General features: G+C 54.8%; 2 protein-coding genes across 14 annotated transcripts in view; one reads left to right on the top strand and one right to left on the bottom strand.

Moving 5' to 3' along the window:
* Positions 1 to 7,462, top strand: part of RARA (retinoic acid receptor alpha) — a 44,390-nt gene extending 36,928 nt beyond the window's left edge. For all 12 annotated transcript variants that reach the window (XM_082705025.1, XM_082705024.1, XM_082705026.1 and 9 more), the window contains 6 exons: positions 59 to 200; positions 2,171 to 2,331; positions 2,578 to 2,754; positions 4,076 to 4,280; positions 5,118 to 5,276; positions 5,864 to 7,462. In XM_082705025.1, the coding sequence (XP_082561151.1) occupies positions 59 to 200; positions 2,171 to 2,331; positions 2,578 to 2,754; positions 4,076 to 4,280; positions 5,118 to 5,276; positions 5,864 to 6,081 (1,062 nt within the window). In that variant the 3' untranslated portion in view covers positions 6,082 to 7,462. The remainder of the gene's footprint in view (positions 1 to 58; positions 201 to 2,170; positions 2,332 to 2,577; positions 2,755 to 4,075; positions 4,281 to 5,117; positions 5,277 to 5,863) is intronic.
* Positions 7,463 to 11,431: 3,969 nt separating this feature from the next.
* On the bottom strand, positions 11,432 to 15,629 carry GJD3 (gap junction protein delta 3). Of its 2 annotated transcripts, none has more exons than XM_082705032.1 (2): positions 14,934 to 15,629; positions 11,432 to 14,170 (listed from the first exon to the last, which is right to left on the bottom strand). In XM_082705032.1, exon 2 carries the CDS (start codon positions 14,164 to 14,166, stop codon positions 13,297 to 13,299), a length of 870 nt encoding a protein of 289 aa, XP_082561158.1. In that variant the 5' UTR covers positions 14,167 to 14,170; positions 14,934 to 15,629; the 3' UTR covers positions 11,432 to 13,296. The 2 variants fall into 2 exon arrangements, with proteins under 2 accessions (XP_082561158.1, XP_082561157.1); XM_082705031.1 differs by having other exon boundaries at positions 14,948 to 15,628.
* Between the last annotated feature and the right edge of the window lie 7,335 nt (positions 15,630 to 22,964).

Genomic DNA, 22,964 nt, shown 5'->3' on the forward strand with positions numbered 1-22,964 from the left:
TGTGGCTGGGACACAACCACGGGTGTGGCTGACCCGGCTCCTTTTCCTCTGCACCCAGGGCTTCTTCCGCCGCAGCATCCAGAAGAACATGGTGTACACGTGTCACCGGGACAAGAACTGCATCATCAACAAGGTGACCCGGAACCGCTGCCAGTATTGCCGACTGCAGAAGTGCTTTGAAGTGGGCATGTCCAAGGAGTGTGAGTGCCCCGGGCCGGGGGGCTGCCGGGTGCAAGGCAGCGCCTGATGCGCTCCTCAGAGGCGGGGGATGTAGGGACGTGGGGTTGGGCTCGTGGGGATGGGGGTGCCGTGGAGCCCGCTGCGTGGTATGCAGGCTTATGGTTAAGGATGGTTTGTGTGTAGCTGCGAGGACCTGTCTGTCCATGTGTGTAGCCAACTATACATCCGTGTGTTGGCATGCTGTTGGCTGTGTGTGCTTGCACACGTGTGTGCATGTGGTGTCCGCTTCCAGGCCCTGCTTGGCTTTGGGGTGGGACTCAGGGCATACCTGAGGGCCCCTGGATCATGCCTCTTGGGGGAGGCTTGCACTGGGGGGTGCTAGGTGCTGTGTGTGTGTGTGTGTGTGTGTGTGGCAGTGGGTGCTGCTGGCACAGGGATCTGAAAGCCATTGTCTGGTGAAGCCAGGGATCTAGAGTTGGAAGAGAGAATTGGGACTTCTTAGATCCCAGAGGAACTGGGGGTTTCCAGTTTGGGCTCAGCTGAGGCCCGATGGAGGGAGGGAGGGAGGGCTGGACAGGGAGACCCTCTTGTGTTGAATCATGGGTGTTGCCGTGGTGACCGGTGATTGATGATGTCAGAGATAAATGACGCTGACAGACGCCTCCTTGTCTGCGTGGCCGTTGCCATGGAGCCTGAGCCTTGGGGGATGGGGTGGGGGAGGGGGGCTGCAGGACCCCCTAGCCCTTTGTGGGGAGGGCAGTGGAAGAGGGGGGTGGGGAGGGGATGTGGGGAGACATGAGGAGTCCCAGACGAGCAGAGGGGCCCTGCAGCAGCCTGCTGCCTCCTGCCACGGGAGGCGAAGGACGGGGGTCTGGCGCCCAGGAAGTGCTGTTGAGTGGGTGTCAACTTGGGACCCTTCCCTTCAGGGCCCAGTGCCACCTCCTCCCCGTTGCTTCTGCCGCCTTCCAGTCCCCGAGCTTTTTAGCGCAGAGGGACCAGGGTGGGGACCTGGTTCCCTCCCACCACCGACTCCCCCGTTCCCTCCCTCCATCTCCTCTCCGGCTGCTCTGTGCCCCGGAGCTGAGCAGCTGCCATTTCAATAGAATTAAAGCTTCCGAATGATAAACGTCTTGTCACAGCTGCAATTTTCTCTTCCCAAATTATCCCCCCCACTCTCCCTCTCCCTCTCCCCCCTCTCCCTTGCACTTTATTGAATTTGCAGAATCGACATGAGTGATCTCCAAATTATGCCGGCTCCCCCCACCCCCACCCGCTGCCCCCTCCCCAGGACCCCACCCCCACCCTGTCTTCCTCCAGCGTCAGCAGCCGCCACCACTGGCCCCGTGAGTGATTGTGTGTCTGGGATAATCGGCTGGTAACGACCCCATCGCTTCTTTAAAGCCGAGTGGTGTGTGCCGCTCTGTGCCCCTGGTGATTCGTCAGCTCCCCCAGCTAATGGGCCGAGAGATTCTCCCGCCTGGCCCCCTACTTTCAGGCTGGGGAGCTGCTCTAAGCCAGTCCCAGGGACCCCCAGAGAGACAGCTGCAGAGGGAGTGGGGGTGGGGGGCAGGGGAGGCAGAGCACAGAGGTAGGCCCCCTGCACACTTGCTCTCAGCCGTGGACACCCGTGCTCCTGGAGTGTGGGCTTGTGTAGATGTGTGGGGTTCTATGTGGGCCGGCCAAGGGGTGTGTGTGTGTGTGTGTGTGTGCGCGCGCGTGAGCATGCATGCGTGCAGTTTTGACGTGCTGGGGCCAGATTCAGCATTGGGGTTGCTGGGCATGGAGGGGTGGGCCGTGCGCAGACACCTTACCTGCCCGTGCCCTCCTGTGTGTGCACTCACACGTGTACTCCCGCGTGTGCATTCCTGCGCGCGTGCACGAGGCCCGGCCAGGTGACGTCCTTGGCAGCCGCAGAGGCCTGTCTGCGGGAGGAGCTCGGGTGGGGGTGGGCCGCCGCACCTGCTGTAACCCTGGCCTCTGCCCTCCACAGCTGTGAGGAACGACAGAAACAAGAAGAAGAAGGAGGCGCCCAAGCCCGAGTGCTCCGAGAGCTACACGCTGACGCCTGAGGTCGGGGAGCTCATCGAGAAGGTGCGCAAAGCGCACCAGGAAACCTTCCCTGCCCTCTGCCAGCTGGGCAAATACACTACGGTATGGTTCCCCCCAGCCTGGTGGGGCGGGGAGGGGGGTGCACCCAGTTACACCGGGCCCATCTCCCCCTCCTCACCACTGCCCGGGCTTCTGGGTCCTTTCTCTGCTTCTCCCTCCTCCTTCTGCTTCCTGATGAGGGAGCTCTCAGGAAGCGAAGAGGGTGGAGGGCGGGCCTGTGGGGGCGGCAGAGCCAGGCCAAGAAGGGGCACATGAGGAGAAGGCCCTCACTCTGCCCCGTCCTCCCAGAACAACAGCTCAGAGCAACGTGTCTCTCTGGACATTGACCTCTGGGACAAGTTCAGTGAACTCTCCACCAAGTGCATCATTAAGACTGTGGAGTTCGCCAAGCAACTGCCCGGCTTCACCACCCTCACCATTGCTGACCAGATCACCCTCCTCAAGGCTGCCTGCCTGGACATCCTGGTGAGGGTCTGCACCCCGCCCCCCCGGCCACTGCCCCCGAGTCCTTGGAGGAGTTCCTGGCATTCAGATAGCCTCCTTCCCCAAACACACATCTGGAATCGATCTGTCCGAGTGCCCACCACCCCAATGTCCACCCTTCCTTTCCCCCACGTGACCGCCTGTTCCCTCAGCCCCTCCGCATCTGGATGTACACTGCTTCACCCGTTCACCCCCACACACATCCATCCACGCTCACCCCATCCTTCCATTCAGCCTTTCGCCCTGCTGCCCATCTGCCCGCCTCTTCCGTCTAATAAAGATTCACCTAGGACCCTGGGTGGCCGGGCCTTGAGCTAAGTGTCAGGAAACGGAGGTGAACACAGCGCCGGCCCCTCTCTCGAGAAGCTTCTGTGGGTGGAGGCAGCAGATACGTAAACAGAGGTTACCAAACCGTGCTGAGTGCTGGCCGGAGATGGGGGCGGGCTGTCCCTTCCTTGTGTGAGAGAGAGCCACAGCTGCGGGGCCCCAGCCAGGCATCCCAGAGGAGGGGGCACCCTGGGTTGTATAGAAGGGGGATGTGAGACGGCCCTAACAGGAACAGGGTATGACAGGCCGGAGGGCGTGAGAGCAGCTGGATTCCGGGGACTGCAGGGCATTTGGTGGGGCCGAGGGTGACCAGGCCAAAGGCTGGGTGTGCTTGGTGGGAACTGCCAAAATCAAGGCTGGAAGGACTTTCCTTGACTTCCCTGGTGGGCTCAGCCCACTTGTCCCTTCTTGGCCACTTCCAGGGCAGGGAACCTGCAAGGTGACAAGGCTGCAGCTTCCTGGTAGGGGTGGGACGGGAGGAGCAGGGTGTGGCATTTCTGGGGAGCCCGCTATTCCCATGTTCTAGATGCAGGAGTTTCAGACCTGAATCAGGGTTTGAAATGGTTGAAGCTGGTACACATTTCATGGAGTTCTGCTGTGTACCCAGGCCTGGACTGGAGACCCAAATCTGCTATGGTCCTTGCCTTCTGAAAATTCTAGTTTCCCTCTAGGTGATCTAGATCTGTGTGCATGGGACAGTAGCTGCTTGCTGTGTGTGGCTCTTTGAGTTTAACTTAAGAGTAAATTTAGTTCAGTTCCTCAGCTGCACTAACCACATTTCCAGGGCCCAATGGCTCTGCTGGCCGATGGTTGCTGTTTGAGTGCTGTGTAGACATAGACCGTTTCCATTATTGCAGAAGGTACTATGGGACAGCACTGGTCTGGCCGCCTGCCTGGTGATCCCATGGGGCCGCTGGTACTGGAAGTGCTGGGGAGGTGGGGCGAGTCCCTGAACCTGTGCACCCTCTGCACCCAGATCCTGCGGATCTGCACGCGGTACACGCCCGAGCAGGACACCATGACCTTTTCCGATGGGCTGACCTTGAACCGGACCCAGATGCACAATGCCGGCTTCGGCCCCCTCACGGACCTGGTCTTCGCCTTCGCCAACCAGCTGCTGCCCCTGGAGATGGATGATGCTGAGACTGGGCTTCTCAGTGCCATCTGTCTCATCTGTGGAGGTGGGCAGGGGGGCCGGGGCTGGGGGGCCAGGCCCGGGGGTTGGGGTGGCCCCCGGAGTCTCTGCCAGGGAGAAGCCCAGGGTCAGATCAGAAGGGGACCTTGGCCTCGATCAGGCCCCTCTCAAAGGGATGAACAGAGAATGCAGAGGAGGGCAGGGCCTGGTCGGCTGCCACACAGCAAGGGAGTAGAGGCAGACGCCTGATGTCTGCTTCCCTGTTGGTGGGCTGTGCCCCTTCTGGGGGGGCTTAAGAGTGCGGGCTTGAGGGTCAGGCCACCCAGGTTCAAATCCTGGCCAACTTGTGACCTCGAGCAGGTTGCCGAACTTCACTGAGTCCCTATTTCTTTAAAATGGGGCAGTAAGGGTCTCCACCTCATAAAGTTGATGGGGGGACCAAGAGGGCAATAAGTGAGGCACAGTTTGCCTACAGCAAGGCCCGGTCATTGTTGGCTGCTCTGATTATTTGATTGTTAAGAGCTTTGATATACTGAGCTGGTATCCTTAACGGGAGTGAGACCTCCCTGGGCATCCTCCGTTTGCCTGAGGACAGCACCGCCTGTGTTCAGAGGTCTCGCCCCTATGAATTGGGCTGCCAGAGAGGGCTGCGGATGACCCTTACCCCAGTTCCTCTCTGCTCCCATTTAAGGGCCTCTTAGGGCCTTTCTCACAGCACACAGACCCCAACCACTGCACTGGATGGGGCGAGGTCCCAGCCTCAGAGATCCTCAGCCCGTGGCCGGGCCCAGCGCGCACCCTAGTGGCCTAGGCTGGGAGTGCAGCCGTGTGCCTTGCTTGCCGGGGCTGCTGCTCAAGGGGCACCTGCTTCCTGCTTCCTCAGACCGGCAGGACCTGGAGCAGCCAGACAGGGTGGACATGCTTCAGGAGCCGCTGCTGGAGGCGCTGAAGGTCTATGTGCGGAAACGGAGGCCCAGCCGCCCCCACATGTTCCCCAAGATGCTGATGAAGATCACAGACCTGCGAAGCATCAGTGCTAAGGGTGAGGCTCGTGCCCTTTGTGTATGCCAGAGCCGGACCGAACACCTGGCCCCGGACCCCCTGCCCGTGCCCAGAGTCAGGCCACCCACGTGGGAGCCAACAGCCCATGTCTTTGTGCCCAAGGTGATGCCCCTTCCCCGGGGCCCGGTGACCTCCTCCTGCCTGGGAGCTCTGAGGGGGGCACTGTCACCTTTGCCTGGTAGTTGAGGGCTTGGCTCTGCAGCGTGTGTTGAGCAGGTCCCTTCACAACTCAGCGTCAGTTTCCCACCCGAGGGATGGGGATCGTGATGGTGTTTACACAGTTGTGTTGGAGGTGTCAGTAGGAGAACCCATAACACAGAGTATGCAGGAAGGGCCCTGGGTCAACCCTTGGCAGTCTGACCCCAGAGCCTGGATTTGGAACCACGGCTGCCCCCTAGACCCAGGGACCCGAGAGAGCCGGCTTATGTCGGAGAACCGAGCCCTGAGTTCAGTCCATAGCGGATGCTGATATGAGTCGGACCAGCCTTTCCAGCCCCACACCCTCCTTCCTGGAGCTTCGTGAGGCTGGGGGCCCACGGGCTGACCTCTGCTCCTCCTTCCTGCCAGGGGCTGAGCGGGTGATCACCCTGAAGATGGAGATCCCGGGCTCCATGCCACCTCTCATCCAGGAAATGCTGGAGAACTCGGAGGGCCTGGACACTCTGAGCGGACAGCCAGGAGGCGGGGGGCGGGATGGGGGTGGCCTGGCCCCCCCACCCGGCAGCTGTAGCCCCAGCCTCAGTCCCAGCTCGAACAGAAGCAGCCCGGCCACCCACTCCCCGTGACTGCCCGTGCCCCGTGGACACAGCCCTCACCCCGCGCCCTGGCTTTTCTTTGCCTTTCTACCAACCATGCGACCCCCACCAGCCCTGCCCCCCCACCTGTCCTCTCTTTCCTCGGGGACAGGAGGGAGGAGGCGACGACTCTTCAGAGGGAGGCCCGGGCATTGGACTGCCTGCTCCTGCCTCCTGGGCTGACGTCAGGGGCAAGGTCGTGAACTGAGTGAGGACCCCTGGTCCTGGGCCTCAGGATGGAGCCTGGGGGCCTCGTGTTCATCAAGACAGCCCTCTGCCCCCCTCGCCACATCTTCATCACCAGCAAATGCCAGGACCTGGCTTCCCCATACTCAGAACCCGCAAGCCATTGCCCCCCGGTCGGGAAGCCCCCCCTGCCTCGGTTGGTGACAGAGGGGGCGGGCCAGGGGTGGGGGGTTTCCCCTGTACATACCCTGCCATACCAACCCCCAGGTATTAATTCTCGCTGGTTTTGTTTTTATTTTAATTTTTTTTTTTTTGGTTTTGATTTTTTTAATAAGAATTTTCATTTTAAGCACATTTATACTGAAGGAATCTGTGCTGTGTATTGGGGGGAGCTGGATCCAGAGCTGGAGGTGGGTGGGTCTTGGGGGAGGGGAGCGGCTCAGAAGGGGCTCCCACTCTCTCTCCACGTCCCTGCACCCCCTGGCCCTCCTCCCCAGCCTTTTTCTCCTCAGTTTTCTCTTTAAAACTGTGAAGTACTAACTTTCCGAGGTCTGCCCTCCCCTTCTCCCTCTGCCTAACCACTGGGCGTGGACAGTTTCAGGCCGCCCCCAGAAGGAGGGGGCCCACCATGAGAGACAGGGCAGGGGGCAGAGGAAGGGGACTCTCAGAACATACTTGTGTGCTTGTGTGTGTTTCTCAGTCCTGTGGCCTTGGCAGAGCTGCCTCTCCATCGGGGCTAACACCATCCAAGCCCTCCAGCCCCCACTGTGAAGGGGCTGGCCAGGGAGTTCAAGCTGCCCCTGTCCCCCAGCCTCACAGCCACCAGCACTGCCCACAAGGTCCCCAGACACACACACACACACACACACACACACACACACACACACACACACAGTGGACCGATGGGCCAACAGACACACTTGGCCTGAGTTCCTCCGTTTCCCTGGCCTGCCCCTCCCACTGCTCCCCACCCCATCCCCGTGCCCCCTCCTTGCCCCGCAGGACGGGCCTACAGGGGGTTCCCTCCCCTCACCCCCTGCACCCCCAGGCTGAGGGAGCTGGTTCTGCCCTGCCCTCCTTGCCCCGGGGTTGGGGTCTCATCCCCTCAGAGCCCGCTGGTGCACCTGTTACTGTTGGACTTTCCACTGAGATCTACTGGATAAAGAATAAAGTTCTATTTATTCTACACATGTCTCAGAGTCTCACTGCCTTGCTGCCTTCTCCCGCTGAGTGGGCAGGTATCTGGGGTTGGGGGGTCAGGTATGAGCCCCGGGGGCCAAGCTGCCTTTGGGACCTGCCTTGCTGTGCTGGGGTCTTCGGTGGAACAAAAGAGGCCTGTTTTTGGGAAGCCCTCTGTCTAGGGGTCTATATAGCCCGTGTCAGAAAGCTCCAGTCTGGAGGTGGGAAGGGGAGAGGAGAAACTGTTCCCACCTTCAGGAATCCCCATTCTGAGGGAGAAAGCCAGCCCCAGCTCTCTGGGAAGCTTGGTCCGAGGGAGGAAGCCAGTGTCTGCCTTCAGAGAGTCCTGAGCCCTTGGAAGCCAGAGATTAGTCTGGGGGTCACTAAGTGGCAGAGTTCTATTCTGGACTTGCCCTTCAGGAGAGGCAGTTGGCATGGGTACCCGGATCGGTAGCCCTTGGCAAACAAGAACATGGGATTGGGATGTCAGCTTAGAAGGCCAGCCCGTCCATCCCTGTGCCTTCAAGGACAGTCCTGCCCTCCCCGGCCCACCCCCGAGGTCACTCTGTAGGCAGGAGGCACAGAAGACAAGTTGCAAGGGAATTTGAGAGGCTGAGAGGATCAAGTGTGGCAGGCCTGTAGTGGCATCAAAATCCACCCTTCCCACTACACATCAAGGCCCAGAGAGGGTAGTGCCCTTGCCCAGGGTCACAGAGAGAATTAGTCACAGATGGTGGCCCAATACTCAGGGCTTCCACCTCTCAGCAAGAGGTCTTTCCTGGAACCCTGATGCCCCCAAAGAAGCATCAAGCACTGAGGTCTAAGGACTCCAGGGAGGTGGCAGTGGAGGCTGTGTCTGGGGTGGGTTGGCAGGGCTCCTGGGCAAGGAAGAGAGATTTTCTGGGCAGGAAGAGCTCCTTCCGCAGGGGTCTACCTGCCATTTCTATTTCAGCCACCAGGTGGCGGCAGCGCCTCACTTATTTCGCCACCTGGCTGACCTGAGTGCGCGTAGGGACAGGAGTTCTCTTCCTCCAGCAAATTTTTTTCTAACATTTTGTTTATGTATCTGACCGGAATTTAACATAACATACCTACCCACGTGCTTTACAAAAATCGCTATGCTATCACACTGTAGTCTAAAGGAGAAACGGAGGGAAAGGACTGAATTTCAGCGTGTTAATGCACACAGCTGCGTGGCAGTAAGGACAGGGTCCCATGATTATTTCTACCTTTTAATTAATGCATTGGCATTTAAAATAAGTGAGAAGGAGGGCGCCTGGGTGGCTCAGTGGGTTAAAGCCTCTGCCTTCAGCTCAGGTCAGGATCCCAGTGTACTGGGATCGAGCCCCATGTTGGGCTCTCTGCTCAGCAGGGAGCCTGCTTCCTCCTCTCTCTGCCTGCCTCTCTGCCTACTTGTGATCTCTCTCTCTGTCAAATAAATAAATAAAATTAAATAAAACAAGTGAGAAGGTTGGAAGCCATTCTGTACAGGAAACTTAAGGAATCTGGGGGAATGTTGAAATAAAAGCTGACAATGCCACCTGACCCCCCACCCCGCAAAATCCCCAAACAAAACCCTAATATTTTACATGTAGAACAGAATCAGGTTTTATGCTCAGGTAATTATGGAGAGGGTTTTCCCTTTGTGACTGTCCAGTTGAACATTCTAAAGTCATGTGTGACGATTCTTTTTTTTTTTTTTTTTTAGCTCTGCACCTACTGTGCAGCTTGAACTATCCCAAGTTCGGCCCATGTTTCTCTGACTGAGCCACGGGCGCCCCCACGCGTGCTAATTCTGTATTGCAGGAGGGCATCTTGGCATTTCTAGTGTCTGCCTACCAAATGCTGAGAAGGCCACCCTCACTGTGGCGACTAGAGCAGTGGTTCATTATTTAAAGAGTGCCCCCCACCCCGGGGTAGTACCTTTGACCCTGGGGCTTGAGGTTGCCCTCGGTGGCTCACAGCTCATCGCCGCTGAGCAATTTCTCGACCATGGTGTGACATGTGCTTTGCACTGGGTCTGGCGCCCCTCCTCCACAGAAGAGACTGACCCAAGGATGGTGACTGGGGTACAACCTGGGGAAAGCAGTGACTAAGTCTTGAGCCTATGAGAGCACTGGTCATTTAACCAGGCCTGGGGCAAGTTTCAGAAGGCTTCCTGGAAAAGGTGCTCCCTACCAGCCTTCTGAGAGTGTAAGGGGACGAGTTAGCCAGAGGGGATAAAGCTTCATGCGGTCAGAAACTGTCAGCTAGGGCACCTTGGGTGACTCAGATGGTTAAGTGTCTGCCTCTGGCTTAGGTCATGATCCCAGGGTCTTGGGATCGAGCACTGCATCCGGCTCCTTGCTCAGCGGGAAGTCTGCTTCTCCCTCTCCCTCTGCTGCTCCCCCTGCTTGTGCTCTCTCGCTCTCTCTGCCAAATAAATACATTAAATATTTCTTTTTTTTTTTTTAAAGATTTTATGTGTTTATTTGAGAGAGAATGAGGGTCAGAGAGAGAAGCAGACTCCCCACCAAGCAGGGAGCCCAATGCGGGGCTCGATCCCTCGACTCTAGGATCATGGCTAGAGTCGAAGGCAGTAGCTTAACCAACTGAGCCACCCATGCTCCTGTAAACAAAGCCTTAAAGAGGGGCACCTGGGTGGCTCAGTGGGTTAAAGCCTCTGCCTTCAGCTCAGGTCATGATCCCAGGGTCCTGGGATCGAGCCCCACATTGGGCTCTCTGCTCAGCAGGGAGCCTACTTCCCCCTCTCTCTTTGCTTGCCTCTCTGCCTATTGGTGATTTCTGTCTGCAAATAAATAAATACAATCTTTAAAAAAAAAAAAAAAAAAAAAAACAAAGCCTTAAAGAGAGAGAGAGAGAGAGAGAGAAGAGAAAAGAAAGGAGAAAGAATGAAAGAGGAAAAAAGAAAAGAAAAGAAAAGAAAAACCAGCATCACCAGCTCTCTCTCTGCTTTAACTTTTTTGGTTGGAATGCTAGAAGAAGTTAAGTTGAAGAGGCTGGGGTGGGCTCAGTCCAGGGCTGGTTCAGGAGCTGGACTTGACCCTGTGGGCGATGGGAGTGAAGGATTTCAAGCCAGCGAGTGAGCTATTCGGATTGGAATTGCAGGAAACAGGGCAGAAGCTGTGGGAGCACTCCAGGCCACCGATGTCAGGGCTGACTCTGGGCAGCCTCTGAAGGGGTGAGAGTGGGTAAAGGGAGGAAATGCTTAGGTAGCAAAATGGGAGGATCAGGTGATTGACAGGACATTGGAGGTGGGCAGGAGACAGGCTCTTGCTGTAGTGGGTGGAGATGGTCAGGGTGGATGGAGACAGCAGCACTGAGAGGGGGAACTAAGGCAGTTGGGGTTACATTTGAGGTGCTGGTGACCCCCCCTGATCCCTTACTTCACTCTAGCCACCTGGGCCTCCTTGCTAGCCTCTAACACCCCCAGTGTATTCCTGCCTCAGGGCCTTTGCACTTGCCATTCCCTCCACCCAGAATGCTCTTCCTGGAGCCAGCTTCATGGCTAGCTCTTTGCTGCACTCTGGTCCATGTCACTCCCCAGCAATAGTAACTCTCTCATCTTACTCTGAGTGATACCTGGCATATATTCTATTGCCTGCCCTTCCCACCAGAATGGAAGCTTTGTGAAAGCAGGTTTTATTCACCCAACATCTGGATCTGCTCTGTTCAATATAGCAGTCACTAGCCACATGTGGTGACCGAGTCTTAAAAATATGGCTGGCCCAGGGGCACCTGGGTGGCTCAGTAGGCTGGGCATCAGCCTTCTGCTCTGGTCGTGATCCCAAGCTCCTGGGATCGAGTCCCGCAGCTGGCTCCTGAGCAGGGAGCCTGCTTCTCCCTCTCCTCCCCACTCATGCTCTTTCTGTCTCAATCTCTCAAATAGATAGATAAAATCTTTTAAAGAAATGTGGTTGGTCCATATTGAGATGTGCTCTGAGCATAAAATACACACTAGATTTCAAAGGCTTAGTACAAAGAAAGAATAAATAGCTCTTTAATTTTTTTTATATTGATGATGTGTTGAAATAACATTTTGGACACAATGGGTTAAAGAAAATATGTCATTAAAATTAATTTCATCTGTTTCCTTTTACTTTTTTTAAGTAGCTGATGGAAAATTTTAAATTACACATGTGGCTCACATCCTATGTCTACGGAACAGTGCTGATCTTGAATGTTGTATGGCGTAGCGTATGTGCTCAACAAATATTTCTTGAATGAGTACACCTGGAAAACAGCTGGAAGTCCACATCTGAGTTTTTTCGTGGCCCAGGTTTTGCACACATACCTGGCCATCATCAGAGAAATGCTGTTGCACACCACGGGCACAGACAGGTAAGCCCTGGGGCCTCGGGGACAACTTCAGCTCCTCATGAACACAGATTTACTAAGCATCTCCTCTGGGCTGATGGGGGGCAGTGATGCCATCCAGCAGGTGTGCTCTGCCTGGGGAAGTAGGGGTGCCATAGGCATCTAGATGCACCTTGGGGGCAGGCACTGTGAGGGAAGGGACCTGTTTGTTCCCAAATGAGACCAAAAGGTAGGTATTAGCTAGGGTGGAAGGCAGGTTGCACCAGGCCAAGAAACAGCATGATCAAACTTCTGGAAGGAGATGGGTCCCTGTGTCTGGCAAGAAGAGAAGACGCAGTACGGTTTGGAGCACAGATACCGTGGGAAGCCTGCAAACTGGGGCTGGGGCAGAACAGGACAGGGTGAGACTCCAGAAGCCTCTTTCCAGTGCTGGCCTTACCCTGATGACAGGGAGTCCCTGAGGGCGTGAGCAGGTGGACTAGGAGATCAGGCAGGCAGGGTAGGGTAGGTGGGGGTGGCCTGCTCAAGGAGGGTTGGATAAAGACCAGGGCAGGGTCAGATGGGGGCCCCTGAAGGTCACTTAGGTCCTGGGTGATCTTAGGGAGAGCAACCCCACTGCAGGGGCAAGGGAGGAAGACAGATGGGAGTGGAGAAGAAACAGGAGGAGGACAAGAGGCAGCCACTAGGTAACTCTTGTATCTCCTCAGGAGGGAAGACGGTGGTGGCTGCAGGGAAGTGCGGGGGCGGAGCACGTTTGGGGGCAGATTTCTTTCCATGAAGGAAGGAACTTGGGCATGTTTATGGACTAGGGGAATAGCAGCAGGGGTAGGGAGGGAAGCTAAGACAGAGCCCTGCCCTCCAACCCTACTGTCCACCCCCACAAAGGGAGGCCTTGGCCACAGTGCCCAGGTCACCCCGGGAGGGTGTGGGTGGTACCCATCAGCCCAGCCGCAGGGAGGCCTGCCCAGGGTGAAGGGGCACCTCTCTTCTCCCTGAGTGGGCTCCATCAAGAGGGGAGAACTTCCTGCAATGCCCCCGAAGGTAAGGAGGGAGCCACGGTGGCTGTCGCTGGCACCTTACCAGCTCTCTCTCTCTCTCTCACACATGCAGTCAGTCACCCAGGGCACACAGATGCCTGTAATACACGGAACCCACATGGGCACACACATGCGCACACAGCGAGCCCACACAGGACGCACCCGTGCCCACACACTCGTACACACACAGCTCACACAGGATAAACGCACGCGCGCACACGCAGCTCACACTGGACAGAGGTGTACATGTGCGCACGCACAGAGAGAGCCCACACAGGGGCCACACCCAAGTGTGAACGCCGAGAGGCCCGCGGGAAGCTGGTGTCACCACGACTTTTTCTGGGCACCACGCGAACCTCCACTTCCCTCTGTACTATGTCCTCTGGGGCGCTTTCTCTCGGTCCGGGGCCTCCGTTCCTGCCCCGGACCCCCGGGCCACCGACAGCCCCCGGGGAAGGGCCCGGGCAGCGCCCTGGGCCGCCTGCCTCTAGATGGCCAGGTCCTGGCGGACAGTGGCCAGAGACGCCTTGCTGCGGCCGCTGCCGCCCTCGCTGTCGCCGGCGGGGCCCGGGTGCGCGTAGGCGGGCGGGCCGCTGGGGTCGTCGGGGCGCGGGCGGCGGGAGGGCGGGATCGGGGGCAGCAGCGGCGGCGGCGGCGGCGGCGGCGGGAGCAGCTGCTGCGCCTCCTCGTGCGCTCGGTGGCGGCGGCCGTCGCGCTCGGCCCCCTGGCGACAGCGCCCGGCGCGCGGGCGGCCCTTCCAGAGCAGGTGGCCCAGCTCGGCCACGCTGAGCAGCGCCGAGAGCAGCCCCACGGCGAAGTAGAAGAGCACGAAGACGGTCTTCTCGGTGGGCCGGCTCACGAAGCAGTCCACGGTGTGCGGGCACGGCGGGCCGGCGCACGCGAAGTGCGGGGCCACGCGGAAGCCGTAGAGCAGCGCCTGGCCCGCCAGGAAGGCCAGCTCCGCCAGCAGGCGCAGCGCCACGCTCAGCAGGTAGCAGCGGCGGCGCGGCGGGGGCCGGGGCCCGGGCCCCGCGTCCGCGCCGCCCGCCTCCTTGCCGGCCCGGTGCACCGAGTAGATGACGAAGAGCACGGGCGGCGCCGAGAGCAGCAGGATGTGGAAGAGCCAGAAGCGGTAGTGGGAGACGGGGAAGGCGCGGTCGTAGCACGTCTGGCGGCAGCCCGGCTGCAGCGTGTTGCACACGAACTCCTCCTGCTCGTCCTCGAACACGGCGCCGCCCACCGTGGCCAGCACCAGGATGCGGAAGATCAGCATGACCACCAGCCACAGGCGGCCCACGAGCGGCGACTGCAGCTGCACGGCGTCCAGCAGCGAGCCCAGGAACGCCCACTCCCCCATGGCGCTGCGGACGGACGCGGGGGCGGCCGTCAGCGGAGGGTCGGCCTCCCCCCAGCCAGCCGGTGCGGAGAGATCCGCTAGCCCTCCTCTAACCTGGGGGCTCCGCGAGGCCTGGGTTTAGCTGGGATTTTGTGGGAACTAGGGAGTCAGCAGGGGCTGGGCAGGAGAGGTCAGGAGATTCTCCACTGTAGGTGCCCTTTCCCTTGGGACCAGCAGGTACCGGGGAGAAGCCCCTCCCTGGCGCTCTAGCCAGACACCCAGGGGCCTGCTTGGTTGGACCGTATGTTCCTCCAGAGTCCAGATCTGTAGAGAGTGAGCTTGGACTTCAGGAAGGGCAGCCACCCACCGCATTGTAGAAGTAGAAACCCAGGCGTGACCTTATGGGGTCCAGGATGCATTCCGTGGGCAACCGTGGGGCCTCCAGCCCAGGACTCCAGACCCGAGTTGGTGCCCCTGGGAGAGGCGGGAGCCAGCCGATCCAGAGGGACCGCACCTGCTTCCTCTGCTCACCATTTCTCTTGCCCTGCTTATTGCAGTGAACTCCTCTCAGGATTGTGGGGTGGACACAAAAGTAGTCCCACTTCCTTAACTCTATCCTTTGTTCTAGGGGTCCCCAGCCATCCCACCGCAGAGTGGCAGGAATAGGGGCCCAGCCCTCTCCATCTCCTCCCTGGTGTCCCTCAACTTCCAGCCTCCCACATCTCCTGAGAACCTCCCCCAACACACACACACACCCACACAGGTCCCACAGCCCCCCAGATCCTCACCTGACCCCACTCACCCCGGAGCTGGAGCTGAGGTATTAGAGCTGAGGGAGGGATCCTGGAGGATGGCTGGGACTTGTTCCTCCCAGGCCCTCTTTCATTTTCCCTTTTGGATTTGGCCAGAATGGATGACAGGACAGAGTGGCTGAGAGGGGCTTGCTCTCCCCCTTCTCTTAAAGGGACAGGGTGGCCCTGCTGCCTGGCTCCACCCTTGGGAACAGACACAGGGCCATGCCCCTTGCTGGGCTTTGCCAGCCCTCCCTTTCTCCCTAACCCACTCCTACCCCCATCCCACTGCTGGGTGACCTGGGAATGGGGGAGGGGGTTAACCAGAACCAACTGCTTTTGGGGGTGTGCTTTATGGAAGCCCATGGAACAGACTCCCTCACATTGGAAGGCCTAGATGCACTATCAACAGACTGGCTCCTTGGAAGATGGAGAGAAGTTTGGTGTTGAGTTGGGGGCAGCAGCTCTGTCACTGCTGGCTTTGGACAAGTCACTGAGCTCTTCTGGGCCAGTCTCCTGGCTTGTCAGCTGAAGACACTGGGTCATGTGACCCCAAAGTTTCCTTCTAGCTCTATGTCTTAAAGCTAAGGTCCTAGTCATATTACGGAGAACAAAGAAAACCTGTGCCTGGAAAAAAGTGCCATATGGAAACCATTAAGGCATCAAGAGTGATCAGCATTGGTGGTTAAATAAAAGCTTTTGCTTTTTTTCTGCTTTTCTATAATTTCCAGATTTATTACAATAAGCGTGTTATTTTATAATGGGAAAAATAAATAGACTTCTCCTAGAAGGCTCTGAATCACATCCTGTGACTGTAGGTGGCAGGAGAAGCTGTCCCTTAGAAAAGTTAGGATGACTCATGGTGGACCTGAGTGGCCAAGGGGGAGGACACCTCCAGGCTGAGACACTTTTTTCGTTCCCTGTAGGCCTTTCTAGGAATCTGCCCAACGCACACACCATTCCCCTCCCCCTGGGCACCTCGTCTTGACCGGGCACTACACTGAGCCCATCACACAGATTAGTTCATTTAGTCCTCTTGACTACCCTGATGGGAGGAAAGCTGAGACCGGGAGGGTCTCAGCCACTTGCACAGTCACACAACACATAAGTAGCTGGTCCCTGTCCCATGCCGGGCTTGACTGTTTGGGGAGCCCGTGCGCTTGAGCCCATCATGGAACTGCTTTCCCTCTGGCCTGCTTGGTTTCCCAGGGCTTTTGTTGGGCCTAAGTGGACCATGCCTGCCCGATTCTGAGTAGGGAAGCCAAGACTCTCCTCCTCCACATTTCTTCTTCCCTTCAGCCACGGGAGCCTGTATAGTTTTCCATGTGTTGATAGGGACCCCCTGGCCTGATTTCAGGAAGGGGTGGGCAATGTGCCCTTCACTCACACTGGCCCAGGGGCTCAGCCCAGCCTGGAAAACCCCTAGGCTAATGATGGATGTGCTGGGGAACGCTGCCCACCATCATGCAGAGTTCCTCTGGGAGTGGGCCTGGGTGGGGAGACACTGCCTTGGACAAAGTCCAAAGGAAAGTACATGCTAGGGCCCCACATTTCAAAAACAGGATGTGGGGTGGGAGGCATGGCTGACTTTCCCAACCCTGACCTCTGCCTGTTCCTGACAAAGCTGTTCCCCGACCCCCAACCCCCAGCCCCAGTCATGGGGGCTCAGAGACACACCTCATCTTTCCTGACTGTCCAGGAATGGTCCCTGCCCTGTCCTCATGGCCCCTGCTGGGTCAGGCCACTGGCCCAGCCTGGAAAAACCCCAGCAGACCGTCTGCCTGTCGGGAGTGGAAAATGGCAGAGGTGGTGGGCTTGGGTGGGGTAGGCGCGTGGTCACCCTGCGCTGTCCCCTGATGCTACAGGGCCAGACACGGGAGACTCTGCAATCTCTGGGGCCCAACCTCCTTCTCAGATAGCGTTGTCCAGCCAGAGAGGAGGTGTCACTGACGCTGTCCAGGGCTGGTGACACATGGCCCCATTCTTGGCCGTACTCAAGATCGGGAGCCGGGCTAAGAGGCCCAACCTGCACGGGGTCCCACTCAATCCCTGTCCCAGGCACCTCGCCCTAGCCTGTGGGGCTGTGGAGCCAGTTCCCATTCTGTCACACATGGACACACGTGCTGCCACAGCACGGTCGTACCCAGTAAGTGACATCATCAAGACACAATTGTATTTCCTCCTTCCTGTTGCGCCTCTGACAGTTTTTAGTCTTCACAGAAGTGTTGCCTTTTAGTGAGGCCTTCCCTAGCAGCCCTCGCTGGAATTAACCCCTTCCTTCCTGTCCCCTTTCTCAGCTTTATTTCCTTCGCACTGGTCACTACCTAACATACTTGGTATCTTTTTTTTTTTTTTTTTTTGATTTGTTTATCCTGTGTGGCACCCAGCTCCTCCATTAGTATGTCAGCTCCATGAGGGCAGGGCTCTGGTGTTCTGTTCTCTGCCCTGTGTCAGCACCTATGACAGTTCCTGGCAGATGCTCAGTAAATATTTGCCAGGGGGATGAACAAAGGTGGGGGGTGGGAGGATTGCAAAGGGTGCAGGTCATCTGCACCCCAAGACCATGATCACGTTGGTGGGTCTCAAGCCTCAGTTGCTCACTCTGCTCTCCTCTAAGGCTTGCGATCACTGAAATGGCCGATTTGGTCCAAGATCAGTAATCAGAATGTCCAGTCCTGAGTAGAAATGAAAATGCCACAACGGGTTAATGGCAAAATTCCTCCCTCACTTTCCTTCCCCCTTGCCATGGGTGGGAAAGGTACCGGCCTCAGACGGTGGGTGCGTTCCTTTCTGATTACTGGGTGGCACCTCCCTACCACCCCCCACCCCTTCCTAGCATAGTGTCTGACCCTTCAAACCCTTTCCCGGCCCGAAAACCCTCCGGATAAGGGACCTTCTGTTCACAGGTGGTCCCCGCTCCTCTCTCTTCTCCCCCCACCTTCAGTCTGTGGCTCCCAATACCTGTACCCTACGGCTCTGCGTTTTTGTTTTGTTTTTTAAAAGATTTTATTTCTTTATTTAACAGAGAGAGAGAGAGAGATCACAAGTAGGCAGAGCAGCAGACAGAGAGGAAGGGAAGCAGGCTCCCTGCTGAGCAGAGAGCACGATGTGGGGCTCATCCCAGGACCCCCGAGACCATGACCTGAGCGGAAGGCAGAGGCTTAACCCACTGAGCCACCCAGGCGCCCCAGGCTCTGCGGTTTTATCACCCATGAGGACCTGCCAATCCGCTACCTCCTCCCTTGGCTCTGTAACTAAGATTAGGTTCGGCTGTAACAGCAAAACGCAAAAACAGTTGGCTTAAACAAGGGAGAAGCTTGTTTCCCTCTCATTTAATAGGAGGAGGCTGGTGGGCTGTCCAGTGGTATCGGACAGCGCTGTGCTCCAAAGTCCTTAGGGGTGCAGGCTCCTCCCAACCCCTCCCACGTTGTGGCCCACGTTCTCCACCGTCGTGTCAGCCGCGCTCCAGGCCGCGCACGAAGCGATTAAGGTGGGAGAAGTAAGTGCTAAAACGTCTCTCTTGGAAAGTCCTTGAAGCTGCCACGTGACCGATGTTCACATACCATTGGCCAGGATGCCCTTCCGCAAGGAAAGCTGGGAAATGTAGTCTTTTTTTAAAAAGACCCCCTCCCCCTTTGGCTTTGCACGCAAGAAAGGGGGAATTTCAGCTTCACTATCACAGATCTGCTTCTGTTATTTGAGGTGGGGATTCAGAGATGGGGATTCAAAGAAACTCAGCTTCCCCAAGTCTGCTTCGGCCCCCTGAATAGTTCTATTCAGGTTCTCCGGGGTTTGGATGATGCCCACCCACATTGTTAGGAGATCTGTACTCAATCAACTGATTCAAATGATAATTTCTTTTGGAGACGACACCCTAAGAGACACACACAGCTATCTGGACATCCCTTAACCCAGTCAAGTTGACACATACAGTTAACCATCACATCCTCCTCATATTTGCAATGGTGCCTCACATGACTGAAAGACACAGGAGACTGATTCCTGGAGTGGTTCAACTTCAGCATCATATTAGAACTGGAACCCACATATTACTTTTATAACCTGGAAAAAATTATGGTTATTTTCATTTGGAAAGTAGACATGTAACATTTACTATTTTTATAAACTATAGGAAGATGCAAAAAAGAAAAAAATAAATCACCCATATCTCATTCTCCAAAGAAAAACATGACATTTTGCTGCAACTTGCCGTTGGCCTTTCAATGCACATAGCGTTGGACTCTAACTTCAGGTTGCATTAGAATTAAATGGAGTCAGTCCGTCCGTCCGTCCTTCCTTCCTTCTTTCCTCTCTACTGGCAGCATGGAGCCCAGCATGGGGTTTGCACTCAACAACTCTGAGATCAAGACCTGAGCTGAGATCAGGAGTCAGACTTAACCAACTGAGCCACCCAGGTGCTCCTTAGTGGAGCCCTCTTAAAACAGGTGATTTTGGGGCACCTGGGTGACTCAGTTGTTAATCATCTGCCTTCTGCCAGGGTCATGATCCCTGGGATCCTGGGGTAGAGACCTGCATTGGGCTCCCTGCTTGGCGGGAAGCCTGCTTCTGCTTCTCCTTCTCCCACTCCCCCTGCTTGTGTTTCCTCTCTCGATATCTCTCTCTCTGTCAAATAAATAAATAAAATCTTTAAAAACAAACAACAACAAGAACAAAAGGTGCTTTTAAGTTACCCAGTTACCCATTTCTGGAGTGGGCCTGATAATTGGAATTTCTAACAAGCTCTCAGGTCATGCTAATACTGCTGCTCTAGGGACCATACATAGAGAAGTACTGGTATGTAGTTTACACCTTCGCTTTTCCAAGTTGGGTCTCCAAACAGCAGCAGTGACATCACTTGGGAAATTGTTAAAAATGCCACTTTAGACTCCACTCCAGACCTACTGAATCAGAATCTGCAGTTCAACAAGATTCTCAACGGATTTTTTTTTTTTTTAAGATTTTATTTATCTGACAGAGACACAGCGAAAGAGGGAACACAAACAGGGGAACTGGGAGAGGGAGAAGCAGGCTTCCCGCCGAGCTGGGAGCCCGATGTGGGGCTCAATCCTAGGACCCTGGGATCAGGACCTGAGCTGAAGGCAGACGCTTAATAACTGAGCCACCCAGGCACCACACCTCACCTCAATGGATTTTTAAGTACAAGTCTGAAAAGTACCGGTTTATATTTGAACCTTACACTGTCTAAAAGTTAGCATTTTAAAATTCATTATTTTTTAAAGATTTTATTTGAGAGAGTGAGCAAGGTAGAGAGCACAAGCAGAGGGAGGAACAGAGGGAGAGGGAGAAGCAGACTCCCCAGTAGCAGGGAGCCCCACTGCTGGGCTGGTTTCCATGACCCTGGGATCATGACCTGAGCCCAAGGCAGCTGCTTAACGGACTGAGCCACCCAGATGCCCCTAAAGGTTACCTTTTTTTTTTTTTAAGATTTTTTATTTATTTGTTGGACAGAGAGAGAGATGACAAGTAGGCAGAGAGAGAGGGTGAAGTAGGCTCCCTGCTGAGCAGAGAGCCTGATTCAGGGATCGATCCCAGGATCCTGAGATCAGGACCCTGAGATCACAACTCCAGCTGAAGGCAAAACTTAACCCATTGAGCCACCCAGTCGCCCCTAAAGGTTACCTTTTTATTGGAGTGTTTCTCACAGTAAAATGCACCATTTTATAATATAATCCAATGAGTTTTGATACATTATACAGGATAGGTTTTGTATCTTTTTCTCCCTGCTACCCAACATGACTTTCCTGTTGTTAAATGTTCTGGGAAAATAAGACTTTTGATGACTGTAATATATGGTAAGAGTGTACTAGTTTAACCAGTTCTTCCACTGTAGGACACTTATTCCGTTCCCAATTTTTCACCAGTGTATATAATGCTACAATGAATGCTTTTGGACACAAGCTTTTTGTTTTTTGGACTTCAGAATAGTTTTCCAGAAGTGGAATTATTGAGGAAGGGGACACTGGGCAGGTCAGAACAGATATCCATCACTCTATAAGCCAAAGTTAATGAATTAAAAAAATTTTTGTCGGGTGCCTTGGTGGCTCTGTGAGTTAAGCCTCTGCCTTCAGCTCAGGTCATGATCTCAGGGTCCTTGGGTGGAGCCCCACATCGGGCTCTCTGCTCAGCAGGGGGCCTGCTTCTCCCCCCTCTCTCTCTGCCTGCCTCTCTTCCTACTTGTGATCTCTGTCAAATAAATAAAATTAAAAATATTTTTTGTCTTTGGGTTTTAGGACAAAATGGCCAGAAACCACTTAAAAAATTCCCTTGCAGCAGAAACAGTGGGATGCAATATGTTTTAAAAGGCTTAGTAAGCTTATTGTATTATTTATCCATGAATGCAAGCTTTGAACACCTTTTCTCAACAACTGTTCTTTTGTAATTCTAACTGATGTAATATCTATTTATCTGAGCAGTGTTTCATGTGTAGGAAATAGCTATTCTATAAAGGATCTAAATGTACATAACCAGGTTGATTAGCACTAGAATTTTATCTTCTAGAATGTCAGTTGGCTTAAGGAATGAAGTCAAGAGATGTATTCATTTGGAGTCTTAGCAAGTGCTTTACTGATCAGGAGCAAAATTCTACTTTTTTCTTTTAAGATTTTATTTATTTATTTGACCAAGAGAGTTCGAGAGAGCACAAGCAGGCGGAGCAGCAGAGGGAGAGTGAGAAGCAGGCTCCCCACTGAGCAGGGAGCCCTACTCAGGGCTCAATCCCAGGACCCTGGGATCAAGACCTGAGTCAAAGGCAGTCCTTTAACCAATGGAGCCACCCAGATGCCCCAAACTTCTACTTTTAAAAGGTGAATGTCTTGGACTTTTTTTCTTTCTAAGGAGTGTTTATATGCTTTCCTTCTGTCAACAAATGCATACTTAACAGACAGGGACTTCACCTGATTCGTAACCTGCTTTCTTCACTCAGTAAGGGTATCTTTTCATGTTAATCAGTAATCTACATGATCTTCTTAAGGAGTACCTGATAGTCCTCATTGTACCATAATTTGTTTAAACTAATTGTTTTATCTGACGTCTCTTGTTTTTGGACATTTAGATCACTTTCAATTTTACTAGACTTCAGCTAGCATCTTTGTATGTGGCTTTTCTTGAGATAATTATAGATGTACATGTAATTTTAAAAAAGATTTTATTTGAGAGAGACAGAGAGAGCGAGAGAGAGCATGAACTGGGGGAGAGACAGGTGGAGAGGGAGAGGCAGACTCCATGTGCCCCTCTCTCCCCTAATGGTAACATTTTGCAAAATTATGTGACTAGTATATTGAGATTTCCTGTATTTCTGAGCATTTACAATACTTGCAAATGTCCCAAATATCTTCTTAAAAAAGTTTTTATAGGGAGGAGAGAATCTTTTTTTTCTTTTTTAAAATATTTTACTTATTTATTTGACAGACAGATCACAAGTAGGCAGAGAGGCAGGCAGAGAGAGAGGGGAAGAAGCAGGCTCCCTGCTGAGCAGAGAGCCTGATGTGGGGCTCGATCCCAGGACCCTGGGATCATGACCCGAGCTGAAGGCAGAGGCCCAACCCACTGAGCCACTCAGGTGCCCCGGGAGGAGAGAATCTTAAGCAGGCTCCACACCCAGTGTGGTCTGCCGTGGGGGTCATCCTCATGACCCGAGGTGAAATCGAGTCAGGTGCTTAACCGACTGAGCCATCGAGGTGCCCCATGTCCCAATTTTTCTCTTGAACTACGTTTCTTAAAGTGAGAATTGTTAGGACAGAGTTAGACCTTTTGGACCAGATTCTGATGAGAGCGCTCATTTTTCCAGATCTTTCTCAACCCGTGGGGCTAGGTTTAAGATCTCCCTCTGTAACTCAAAATTCCTTTTCTTTTGGTACATTTTTAAAATGGTTTTGTTTTTGACATTTTAATCTTGTCTGTTTGAACTTAAACTTTGGTATAAGATGTGAGGGACTGGATTTATCTAACATTCTAACATTTCTTTTTCTTTTTCTCTTTTGACAGACAGAGATCACAAGTAGGCAGAGA

This window comes from Mustela nivalis (assembly GCF_964662115.1).
Source record: "Mustela nivalis genome assembly, chromosome: 17".
NCBI classification, from domain to species: Eukaryota; Metazoa; Chordata; class Mammalia; order Carnivora; family Mustelidae; genus Mustela; species Mustela nivalis.